Genomic DNA, 13,468 nt, shown 5'->3' with positions numbered 1-13,468 from the left:
AAGCAGGGCTGCATTAAACACTGAATATAAGATTGCATTATTAAAAGAAAAATACCTATTTTCATCCATTAGATATGCAATAATGCATCACTGCTGAGTGTTGTAAGACATCAATATTAGTTAGCCACTGCCTGCCAACAGACAAGTTAATGTAATACCACAGCTGTAACTATTTAGTTTATCTTATTTTATTTAATATCTGTTAACATAGTGGGTGGGCTGGTCCTTTGACTCTTTACAAAGATGAACTGAACCACACTGGCAGATGTGTAGTTATAAAACATGTAACACCACATTGCTATATATAAAGAATGTAAATATCCCTGTAAAATTATAACAGCACATTATATTATATACAAAATAATGACTATATACATGAATTGGTTCCAAACTATAAAACTGTATATGCAATTCTCTGTAATACAGTGAACTTAAAGGAGAAATTATATCTTATTTATTAACGGGGAAGTTGGCTGGTCTGTGGATCCTTTTCAAACATGACCAGGACAATAAAGGTAATGCTAAGAATGAATAAGAATGAATGAGTAGCTTTACAGTAACAGTATGGAGACAAATACTTCATGACAAACTAGAAGACTGAAAGAGTAATGTCAAAGGATTGCTGGGATTAGTCTTTAAAGGTCAACATGTTCAATCAACATATAAATAAGCCTGCTTATGAAATTTTACATCATTTGCATTTACCTTCCCCTATCTTAAAGCTGTTAGAATTTGAAATGCCCTCATTAGAAGTTCTCACTTTCACTTTCCTGTAGTGTCTGCCACTTGTGAGCTGACCAGTTGCTATGTTCTCTTTGATCCCACCAAGTTATAAAGCAAGCCATTTCTTTAGTGCTCCCTTGCTTGTTTTTTCATTGTAGCTCACCCAGCTGAGGCCAGCTCCTATCTGTCTCCAGCTATTAGCTGTCATCCTTCATCCTTGCCTTGGCATGTTTTGCCCTTTGTTAGACAGCCGTCTTCTTTATCTTCTGCTCTACATGATCAACAAAAGCAATAATATGTTTATATTTCAGCATCTCTTTTCCATATTGAATTTTATGTTAGCTGTATTCCAAATTTTAAATCACATCATAATTCGTCTCTGACCACTGTAATCCCTGCTCCCTTCCAGCATTTCCTTCATACTGTTTCTTTAAATATCTTCAAGTCTTCATTGTCACAAAGTTCTGCTGTCACCAAGCCCTCCTTCATAAACTCATTGCATCTTCATGCTGTACCAGAAAGCATGTTGAAGAATTCCCACTTGACACTTGCTTTTCATAGCTTCAGTACTAGTGGTTGAGTGTAAAGATGGTTGCAACTCATGAAAAATTATTGTCAGCGCTATTTATTCTACTGCTGATAATAATTCACAGTTTTTTGTAGCCTTCATCATTCTTCATGGTTGCATGACCCTGGAGTTAGTAAATATAAGCAATCAGGTGTGGGGGATGCAGGTGGGCTTGCCTCCCTTCAAAAATTATTTTTGTTATGCCTTACATTTAGATGGTGGTATGACTTTTTAGATCTAGTTTTAGCTTCAGAGAAATATTTCACCGTGATTCATACTGGAACAATTTCTACGTATTGGATTCCCCTCCTTTCCTTCCGTTTCACCCACCATAGGTTCATAGGTAAGTACAAGGCTAGTTGCCCTTGCAGGCCATTTTAAGTCTAGACAATTTCCTTCAAAGGTGAGAATCAAGCCTTGCACTCTGTGTTTGTCAGGTAAATGCCTTAACTATTATGCCGACCCTCAAATCAGAGATGTTCTATTTATTTTCTAATTTAAATTACCACTATGATCAGAAACTAAAAGACAATGTTTTGCTATTAATTGTTTGGAGCACCCTATGCAATTATTGAAAATTTATCTTTGTTTTAATTAAGTATGACTTCCAACATTTTGGGTCTTACTGATTTTCTGTAATCTATTTTTTTTTCATTGATCTTAATATGATTACCCATCTCAATTAAATCAAAGAACTCTTCCCTTTGATCCTTTTCTTCTAAACTAAGGGTGCATTCTTTGTTCTCTGTTTCCTGCAGGCATTCTACAGAAAGTTCCAGAACATTCTCCCGTGCCATATTCTCTTCAGCTTCATCCTGTGTCATCTGTTGTTCTTTCACATGGGAACTCACTGGCCCATCACTCTACAACATTGACTGCATCAGAGTTGCCACCGTTTCCTGTTCCTCCCCTTGCTGTACAACTCCAACTGAATGCTTGTACTGGTTTCCTATGGAAGGCTCCAAAGTATCTTCATATGGCAACTGATCAGATGCTTCCCATTCCATTTGTTTCTCCTTAATCTGGGGGCTCATTGTTCTACCATGCTGTGATGTTACCACAGTTGTATTTTCTTCACTAAATCCTTCACTTTGCAGGTAATCCATGACTTCTTTTTCTATTTCTTTAACTTCTCCATTACTAATCCTCTTTTCTACTTCCCCCTTTGTTTTCTTATTTTTGTATTGTAAATTTTTCCATATCAGGATGCCTTTGCTTGTATTTCTCTTTAAATATCTTTGGTGCTGTTTGTATTTGTATTGACTAGTTTTGCTTTCTCCTTTGCATAAATATTGCACCATACTAAATCACGTTTTCTTTCACATGTCCTTATTTCTTCTTCAGATGTCTCCTGCTCCTCCTTACTTTGGGGACTCATTATTCCATCATGCTATGAAATAATCCTGTGTCAGACTTTCTACACTACATTTATTTTATTTATTTATTGAACATTTGTTTACCGGGAAAGTCTGACTGGACACAGGTCCTTTTTCAGCAGAGGTCCGGGGAGGAAAGCTCCATGAGTAACAGTAAATTTTCATGCACACATTACAATAATCAAAAAAGTATAAAGTAAACAAAATGTAGTATACATAAGAACATACAAATGTGTTACATCTTGACAACAAAACCTAGGCTTTGAACATAGCTAGTACTATTTGTGGGTATGACTTATGTCAAGATATAAGGTTAAGACAGGTCGGTAGGAACAAAGGATTAAACACCGGGGGTGAAGCTGGATATGTTTTGGGTATACTGTGATGTATCAGAGCACTCATGAGGGGTTAGAACAAGAACATAGCCACTTTTTCTTAGATAAGCTTTAAGCGATGGCTAAATATGGTTAGTGGATGAGATTGAGAGAATGGAGTTAGGAAGGGAGTTCCATATATGAGATATATAGTTAGAAAATAAAGATTTTTCTGCAGTGTTGTTGGCCTTGGAGACTGTGAGTAAGTTCTTGTTGTTAGAGTGAAGTGGTCTACTGGAATTGTAAGGAAGGATGAGATTTTGTAGTGCAGGGGTTCTAGTTGGTTGTGTTACAATTTGGTGAGCTAGAGAGAGTTGGTTGTAAAGAATAATGTTGGGAAGCTCAAGCCAGTCTAGTATCCTTAAACCTGTACAATGGTGTGTTCTATATGGGCAGTCAAATGCAAACTTAGCAATTTTATTATAACATGGTTCTAGCTTAGATAAGTCAGTTTTCCTTAGATTAGTTAAAATTGGAGAGGCATATAGCAGAGTGGAGAGCAGATGGGTTTGTGCTAATGTAATTTTGTCCATTGTGGACAATACCTTTTTGTGCCTATATAGACTTCCAAGTTTCCATGCAAATCAAATTTTAGGGTATTGTCTATTTCCACTCCAAGAAGGTTTATATGGGTTGTCAGGGAGATCACAGTATTGTCTTTAGCTATTATGTTAAATGTTGGGCATGAGATAGATGTCTTGTTAGGTTAGAAGAGTAATAATTTAGTTTTGTTTGGATTCAGGATTAGATGTGCATTGGCTAACCATGTTTCAACAGAAGTGAAAGATTCCTGTGTTTATTTACTTATTTATTTTATTTTACATTTGTTGCCCGAGCTAGTCTAACTGGATATATGTCCATTTCAGTAGAGGTCTGGGGAGATAAGCTCCGAGGAAACAAACAAAATCACATATACAAAAATTAATGTATACAATGAACATTGCAGGTGCAGTACAGAGAATAATCAAAGAGGTCATTCGTTCATAACATAGTGCAAAATATACAGATACTATTAGTACAATACAAAATGTAGTTGCAATACATCATAAAGTAAAAGATGGCAGCTGAATTATACAATTTATTAGTATACAAGTAGTCATAAAGAAAAAGTAGGAGTTGAAATTATACAATATATTAGTAAAAGTAGTCTCCTTAATGAGATTCTGAAGATGTAAGTAATAGTATAGAAGGAGGGTAGGTTGAACCAAGTAAGAAGAGCTAGTTGATCAGTCAAGTTTAGTACAGGGGCACAACCAGTGTGTTCTGAGGAAAAGTTTCAATTTGGTTTTAAAGAGGGAAGAGAGGAAAGTTCATTAGGAAGAAGGTTCCAGGATTTTCCAACAGTGTCAGAGAAAAGAGAGTCCCCAGCCCTGTTGTTTGATTTACAAATATTTACAAGTAGTTTATGTGATGATCGTAAGGTCTTTAGATTGTTGTAGGGAGTAATGAGGGTAGATAGTATAGGGGTATTGGTAGGTTGGTAAAGGGTTTTATGCGCAATAGTCAGTTGGTAGAATTTAAGCTGATATTGTAATTCAAGCCATCCTAGCTGCTTTAGATTAAAACAGTGGTGGGTTATGAAAGGGTTACCTGTAGCAAATCTGGTTATGTTATTGTAGGAGTTTTCCATTTTATTAAGGTTGTTTTTAGATAGATTAGTATATATGGGTGAGGCATAGAGGACAGTAGAAATTAGATGGATGTGAGCAATAGTTATTCTATCTGTAGGAGAGAGGAAGGGTTTGATCCTGTAGAGAGAGCCTAGTTTTCTATTAACAGATTTTAGATTATTGTTAATATGGGTGTCGAAGTTAAGGTTGTTATCTATGGTGATACCTAGTAGTTTGGTAGTTGGATCTGGGGATATGAGAGTACCATTACTGGATATTACTGTGACGTCTATTGGGGGGGGACTTACAAGTAGGAGTGAAAAGGAGGAGTTTAGTTTTTTGGGGTTCAGAAGGAGACAGCACTGTATAAACCATTGTTCAACTGTGTTAAACACATTTTGGGTAAGGGAGTGAAGTTCAGATATAGATGTGGCTGAGCATATAAGTGTGGAATCATCTGCATATTGTATGCATGTAGCTTGGGGGATTTCTAGGTGAAGGTCGTTGATAAATATAGAAAACAGAAGAGGTCCAAGACCCTTGAGGAACACCACTGTTAATGGGCAGATGGGTAGATAGAATGTTATGCCAAAGTACAGCCTGTTGTCTGTTATCTAAGTAGGACTGGAACCATTTTATAGCTAGTGCATCTAGTGACAGGGATTTGAGGATATTTATAAGCATCTGGTGATTTACCATATTGTTTTACCATATATGTTTGAGAAGGAAGAGCTGATAGGGAAGTGGCAGCACAGATAAGTGCTGAATCATCTGCATACTGTATTATACAGCCCTGTGGAGTAGCTGTGTATAGATTTTTAGTAAAGAGGGAGAAAAGGAGATGGCCTAAGATAGATCCTTAGGGGACACCAGTTGATAAAGGAAGGGGTGGAGATAACTCACCCTGCCATAGAACAGATTGTTGACTGCCAGATAAATAGTTATGAAACCATGCTGTTGCAGATGGTGAGAAGGATAGTTCAGTTAGTACATCTATTAGTTTGGAATGGGAGATCATATCAAAAGCTTTTGATAGGTCTAGAAAGATGGCCGATACAAAGTTGTTGTTATTTTTGTGATCGTTTACGGTATTAGTGAAGGATATGAGAGCTGTAGTAGTACTATGTGATGGGCAAACCCCATGCTGAGTGTTTGCAAGAAGGTTATTTGTTAGTAAGAATTTCATGACCTGGAGATGAATACACCTTTCGAGTCACTTAGAAAGAGGTGAAAGAATAGCAATTGGCCGATAGTTTGTCAGTTCCGTGGAAAGTCCCCCTTTATGAAGTGGGATTACATGGACATTTTCCACAGATGAGGGACCTTGTTTTCGGGAATGGATCTATTTATAATAATTAATACTGGGAAGGCTATAGATTCAGCTGCAATTTTGAGGTATTCACTGAGTAAGTTATCTACGGCAAGTGTAGTAGGTTTTAATTTCTGTAGTAGTTTTTTTATAGTATCTGTAGGAAACAGGGAGAAAGAGAATGAGGCATTGCTAGTTGTAGACTTGGCTGGTTTGGTACCAGGAGTAGGAGTTTGCTGCTTGGAAAGGGCAATTATAGATTCAGTAAAATGTTTGTTAAAAATGGTAACTATGCTATCAGAATTGTTGTGGATGTTTGGCAATGGTGTAGTAGATTCTCCTGGGTGAAGGACTGAGTTAATAGCTGGCCAGAATTTTTGAGGGTTTTTTTGATGTGTGTTTTGAATGTTATAATATAAATTTATTTAATCCTGTTTTATTTGTTTTTTTGCCTTATTTCTAAGTTCTTGATACTATTGTTTAGAAACTACTGTGTTAGTCTTATGCCATAGTTCCCAGACTTTATTTCTAGCTTTCAGAAGGGCCCTAGTGTCTCTGCTTAGCCAGGGGGCTTAGTTTGATTTTACTCTGATGGTTCTAACAGGGGCATGTACATTTAATATATCTAAGAAAGTTTTATTAAAGTGGTTCACTGCATCATCTAGTCAAGGTATTTGAGTGGAGTTCAATTGCACCTTTGTAGGTCAGCTAGGAACTTGTCAAGATTAAAGTTATGTTTTTTTCTGAATTGTTTAAACATAGTAGGTTTTGGTGGGAATATGTGTTGTCGTATAAGAAATGTGGGAAGGTGGTTGCTCAAACCATCAGGAAGGCATCCTGATTGGAATGAGTGAGAGGAGTTATTAAATAATATCCAATCCAAGGTGGATTGTTTTTTACTAGCTTTATCTATTCGGGTAGGTTCTTGAATAGTTTGTGTAAAATCATGCAAGTTTATGTGATGGATGGGGTGATCTGTATCACATGCAAACCAGTCTAAATTAAAATCACCCAGTATGAATGTCTCCTGACTAAGGGTACAAACCAGTCTAAATTAAAATCACCCAGTATGAATGTCTCCTGACTAAGGGTGCAAACCAGTCTAAATTAAAATCACCCAGTATGAATGTCTCCTGACTAAGGGTGCAAACCAGTCTAAATTAAAATCACCCAGTATGAATGTCTCCTGACTAAGGGTACAAACCAGTCTAAATTAAAATCACCCAGTATGAATGTCTCCTGACTAAGGGTGCAAACCAGTCTAAATTAAAATCACCCAGTATAAATGTCTCCTGACTAAGGGTGCAAACCAGTCTAAATTAAAATCTCCCAGTATGAATGTTTCCTGACTAAGGGTGCAAACCAGTCTAAATTAAAATCACCCAGTATGAATGTCTCCTGACTAAGGGTACAAACCAGTCTAAATTAAAATCACCCAGTATGAATTTCTGCTGACTAAGGGTACAAGCCAGTCTAAATTAAAATCACTCAGTATGAATGTGTCCTGACTAAGGGTACAAACCAGTCTAAATTAAAATCGCCCAGTAAGAATGTCTCCTGACTAAGGGTGCAAACCAGTCTATATTAAAATCACCCAGTATGAATGTCTCCTGACTAAGGGTGCAAACCAGTCTAAATTAAAATCACCCAGTATGAATGACTCCTGACTAAGGGTGCAAACTAGTCTAAATTACAATCACCCAGTATGAAAGTCTGCTGATTAAAGGTACTACTTGCCCAGTGCTATAGACATTCTATAACTGGGATATTATTTCCAGGTGGGATATAGCATCCAATTCTATTGTGTTTTTATTGAATTTATGGTTAGTGTGGTATAGATGATTTCTGCACTGTCCAGTTGTGGGATTTTGCATTCAAGGAAAGTTAAAGTGAGATGGTCTTTAAAGAGGACAGCAACTCCACCTCCTCTTTTGTTGAGTCTATCCACCCGTAGTATGGAGTAACCTGGGGGTAGTATTTCATTATCTTTTGTACTTGGTTTTAACCATGTTTCAGTGATTATGACTATGTCTGGGGAGTATGTAGCTAGAGTGGCATGGAGGCTATCTAATTTGTTGGCTATACTTCTAATATTAATGTTCATTAGCAATAGGTCTGATTTTTTTCTGTTTAGGATTGGATTTGTGGGGGTGTTGAGACTAGAGTGATTAGATGGGTTGGTGTTATCTGAGAGTGGCCCAGGGTTTGGGTGGATGTCACCACTAAGCAGTAGCCTAGAGGCAATGTTGGTAAGTAGTTTCAATTGTTTGATAAGTTCATTGTTGAATATTTGAGGATTATAGTGACTGTCTTTAGTAGGTATTAATTTAAATGGAAAATATTGGAGGCTAGTAATATTGACAAGTGTAGGACTGATGGTGAAATATGTACATAGAGTAGTATGGTAAGGTAGGTTTGTAGTGTGATGAAAAGTGGGTGTCTGGAATGTGTTGTGGTGATAAGTAGTGAGGTGAGATAGTAATATGAGTGTAGTAAAAAGTGATAGATGAAGCACAAGCATGGTATAGGTCTAGGAGGAGGAAAGCGGATAACAGGAAGTGCATCTAATTGGATGTATAGAGTGAGGAAGTGTCTGACTAGTGCTCAAGAGTAAAAGCACTGGGGGCGGGTGGAATATGGGGGCAGGGTAGGGGAGCGGAGTGAGTCTGAAGGGCGAATGGAGCCAGCAGAGCAAGAGCAAGAAAAAACAATCAGGAGCCAGGAAATGTAAGTAAGACAATACACTATGTTAGAGCTTTTCAGCTTACAGAAACCAAAAGTTGCTAGCAAGCTCTTTAAAGTTGAGTAGAGGTAAGGGAATTGGGACTGAACTAAAGGTTTGTTTTAGAATATTTTTAACCTTAGAATCTGGAGCTCACCTGTTTGTATACAGAGGGAATAAGGAACTTGTACAATTAGTAGAGTATGTTCCTACCTAGTGTCTGACTTCATTAAAGCTGTCCAAGTTAGAAGCTGAATGGAGCTCAGTGCAGCTGTGCTCACCTCACAATGATAGTCATAAAGTAAGAGAAAAATTGTTAAAAACAAATTCAATGACATTCACCTAATAAGTAATTCTACTGGAAGGCTTGTGTTTAAAAGTTGAGATTTCCCAGTGCTGATTTGCACTTTTGCTGAAAATTTGCTTCAGAGCCGAAGGTGGGGGTGGGGTGATCCCGTGTCTTGTGGCTGGCCCGAGCAAACTGCAAAGAGAAAAAATAGAGTGTGAGCAGAAAGTGAATAGTACAATTCTTTGAGAAATGGAGACAATTAGGAGAGTAGAGGATATCAGTCAGAGAGTGATGGAAGGATTATCAGAAGACAGAGAGTTGGTACAAGGAATGGTACAATAAGTACGTACATAGATAAATGTCTTGGGAAGAGTAAAGAATCACAAAGAATAGGAAACAGTGCCGTGGCAGATCATTACAGACAAATTTAACAATGTACTAAGTCTAATAGGGTAAAGTAGCACCATAGTTAGGTAAGGCACTGGTTAGAATGTGTAACAAGCACTGTGTTCCTACTTTTCAAATACCAAATAAACAAACAACTGTATGTTTCTGCTTACAAATACCAAGTATGTTTCTGCTTACAAAACCAGTTAGAAATGTAGTTAGAGGAGATGCAGATTAGAGTTTGCAACCGACACTGTTTCTGCTTTTCAGATACCAAATAAACAAACTGTGTGTTTCTCCTTAATAATAGCAGATATGTTTCTGCTAACTAATACAATAGAAACTGTAGTTAGCTAACAAATGCTGTTTCTGCTTTTCAAATACCAGATGCCAAATGAACAAACTGTATGTGTCTCCTTACTGGTAGCAGGTATGTTTTTGCTAACCAATACCAATTAGAACTGTAGTTAGGTAAGATATCGGCTAGAATTTGTAAAAAAAGGTTTGTTTCTGCTGTTTGTGTACAAAATAAACAGCAACTGTATGTTTCTGCTTACTAATACTAAATCCAGAATACAGTGAAGCAGATATCAATAAGGAATTGTCTATGAAGCCAGTCTAGCTTCCTAGGAAAGTTTAGATATGTAAGTATACATATACACACTGGAGCAATCCTTCACTTTGTAGGTATCCCATAACTTCATCTTCTATTTGTTTAACTTCTACTTAACTAGTCTACTGTTCTATGTGCCCCATTTGTAATCCTATTTTTGTATTCTGCAATTTTTCATATCTGGATGCCTTTTCCTGTATTTCTCTTTAAATATCTTTGGAGCTGCTTTTTTGTATTGATTAGTTTGGCTTTCTCTTTTGCATAAATATTGCACCATATCAGATTTCTCTTTCTTTCCCATGTCCATATTTCTTTTTATACCTTTCAAAACACTCTATATTTGTTGTTTATATTTTCAAACTTCCTCAGTCACTTTTTTCAATCAGCACAAGATGTCTTTGTCTGTATAATGCTTTCATGAATCTGTTGTATTAATGAGCACAATTTTGCATTTGAAGCTTTTGACAGTTTTTCTCATTCAAGTATTTTTCTTTCCTCTAATTTCTCTCAATGTTTTTGAGTATGCTCTAACTGGAAATGCTGGGCTTCTTTCATAATAGTCAATGCATATTTTTTTCTTTTCCTCAGTAGTCCACTCTATCACCTTTATGACTCTTTTTTTTGCCTGTCAGCTTTTGTGGTTTTTGTGGACTACTACTTCCTTTTACAACAGGGGCCATCCTCCTCTTGACCCTGGCCTAGCTCCATTGTAGGAATGTGCCCATGCCTTGAGGATTGTACACCATCATTTTTTCTAATCCTGGCACCAGTACCTCTACGTGGACTGGACACTTTTTTATCCTGGAACTTGTGCACCCTGCTTTTTTATTTTTTAACTTACTTCTGTCCACAACATATATGCTATATAAAATACAGTATATATATCAGTGTCATCTTGGTAAGATTTTGTAAAACCAGGTTCTATCTCATGAAGGTACTCACCAAGACTTAAATCTGTATATGTATCCCATTGTAGTTAAAATCACCTAGAAGTAGTGTGCCAGGCTTGTAGGATATATGCATCTGTCTGTAGACTAGTGGAAGCTAAAGGCCAGATTACTGAAAATCATCATAGATACACATCAATGTTCATTGAGTAAAGATAGCCTCATAAGTTCGGAATATGCTTTTGCAAATGTTTTGACATAATTTTTTTAGGTCCTCCGCTTGAGCAGTAATAATTGTTTAACTGTGTCCAAAAACAATGATTTTTATGCTTAGAGTGCACAGATAATTTTATGGTCAATGTACCAACTCATTTCTATTATGAACTGGACAAGGACATTGTCATACTTACAAAGTAATTCGGCTTCAGGATGAAAGATTTGCTCAAAATACATTGCAAAACACTAAAATTATTGCAAACTGTTAATATACCCATATAAGTAACCTCAGTATGCAAGAGGAAAAAAATTATAATGTCTGCAAAGTTTGTAGTTTCCTCAAAAGTGGCAAACGTAAAAAAATGTCTGATCAAAGTAGAAAATAACGCTGGATGGTGAGTCTGGGTGGGAGTGCAGGTAAGAAGGCACATTTATAATTGTTACTTCAGATAAGGACCATAACTCTCAACTGTACAGATTTTCTCAGAAAGTCCAGATTTTTGCCTCATATTTTGGTCTGTTTTTCATAAAATTGTGGTTTTCTGGCAAATTAGTGACAAATCACTAAAGACTGAAGTTAGAAAATAATGACAGACATTTGAGTTTCAGACTTCAAACCCTTCAGAAAATTCATGCTAATGCAAAACCTGTTATTCTATCAACTTTCTAAGTTTGTAAAAGCAATATTTAAAACTTGTCCATATTTTTGGGCCTTTGTCCCACTTTTATTTAAGGCTTTGTCCAGATTTCTTGCTTTAAGAGGTTGAGAGGTATGATAAGGAGATTTTCACTAGACCTATGCGGTTAATGTAAAACACATTTCTTGCCATTCACATTGAATGTTGCTAGACTGGGAAGTTGTTAATTTAAGGACTAAAACAAGGCATAGTAGGAGTATTGAACACCCTTTGCACCGTACAAAAAAACTGGATGATTTTCTTTATTTTTATATAAAAGTAGCGGGTTAAATGGGTATTGTCCTGAATTTGTGTTAGGATTACACTATGGACCTGGGCAGGTAATGCCATCATTATTGTGGGTGTCTCCAAGCTGTACAGTAGGAAAAGCTACAATGTGAGGATAGACTATTGCATCCTAATATTTGCTGGATTTTAGAGAAGTAACCAGCAGTATTGCAGTATTTATAGACACTACCACATGGAACACCTGACAGTGTAAATTTGTACAGCAGCTAGCGACTGAATAACCTCACCACTCTGACAAAAACAATGAAAATGATTCAGTGTGCCATCTATATCCTAACACTGCATATTCTGTAGAGGGATGGAACTCTGCAAAGAAGTACAATGCAAGACTAAAGCAATCCAAGAAACTAGATGGATCATGGATGGAATATGAGGAGAAAACCATCTCTCTATTCAGTAGTCTCTTCTCACCACTTAACTGATAGTGTCCTGCTTTTAAGGGAGGACAAGCTAGCCCTTAGATTATATTTTTTCCATCGGCAGGTGACCCCAGACCTTGCACACTTGGGATGGCAGCTGTTTCTCATAGTACACAAGGTGTACTGATTGAATGTGGCATGAAGAAGCCTACCTGCCATCTATGTTACCCTTCGATGGGTGCTTATTGAAGTAGTAATGTCTGGGTGATACAGCACCCACACTATAAAATTAAGAAACTCCTATACAGGCATTTGAAACCAGAGCCAGAATGTGGGTGGATACTCCAGATTTAGTATTCATCCTCATGCCTTATGTGTTAAACATATAATATCAGCATGCTGATTAAAGGAAGGCTATGTAGTTGTTTTTCAGTAAGCACCGATTAGTGCAGACTTAAACCATGCCTTATTGTACAGAATTCTGTACCATTTTGGGTTACATTGCTTCTGAATAAAAATAAAAAGAAGCTGTACCTTTTTTTCCATTTCCCATGTATCCATCATTATAAGAGTAGCATCTTCACCATCCACTGTCAGGGATTTTTCATAGGAGTTCTCTAAAATAAATGGGAAACAGAGGGAGAAAATATCAGATGGTGAAATAGATAATAGTCTGTGTCTTTGGCCACAGTTCAAAATAAATTTCTTATACATTATTTACAAGAAAGTTACTATATTTACACTTTTATCTGCACGTTGCAAGAAATATCTAATGATTGCACAAGCTAGCTGTTGTCATGGTAACTCATAATATTTATCTTCATCAGGCGATTAATGAAAGTATTCTTTGGGCAGTTCCACAGGCTGGATGACCATGTGAATGATTTGGTCTGTGATTTGGCTTTATTCTGGCTAACATTATGTTGACAGCAGTAATAGAAAATTGGTTAACATAAATGAGCAGCTTGGAGGGCACCTCACACCCTGTACTGGGGTTTCTGCTGCACTGCCTAACATAGTTCTAGATAGTACCAACGGGAATATCTTGC

At 36.9% G+C, this 13,468-nt stretch overlaps 1 protein-coding gene across 3 annotated transcripts in view; it reads right to left on the bottom strand.

Moving 5' to 3' along the window:
• The window catches only part of REM1 (RRAD and GEM like GTPase 1), a 213,867-nt gene that overhangs the window by 59,021 nt on the left and 141,378 nt on the right, over window positions 1-13,468 (bottom strand). For all 3 annotated transcript variants that reach the window (XM_044090320.1, XM_044090318.1, XM_044090319.1), the window contains exon 3: window positions 12,954-13,036. In XM_044090320.1, the coding sequence (XP_043946255.1) occupies window positions 12,954-13,036 (83 nt within the window). The remainder of the gene's footprint in view (window positions 1-12,953; window positions 13,037-13,468) is intronic.

This window comes from Protopterus annectens, chromosome 12.part0 (genome assembly GCF_019279795.1).
Source record: "Protopterus annectens isolate FY-2018-M chromosome 12.part0, PAN1.0, whole genome shotgun sequence".
In the NCBI taxonomy this organism is placed as follows: Eukaryota; Metazoa; Chordata; order Ceratodontiformes; family Protopteridae; genus Protopterus; species Protopterus annectens.
Note: the sequence above shows the minus strand (reverse complement) of the source record. Positions and strands in the feature narration are given on the sequence as shown.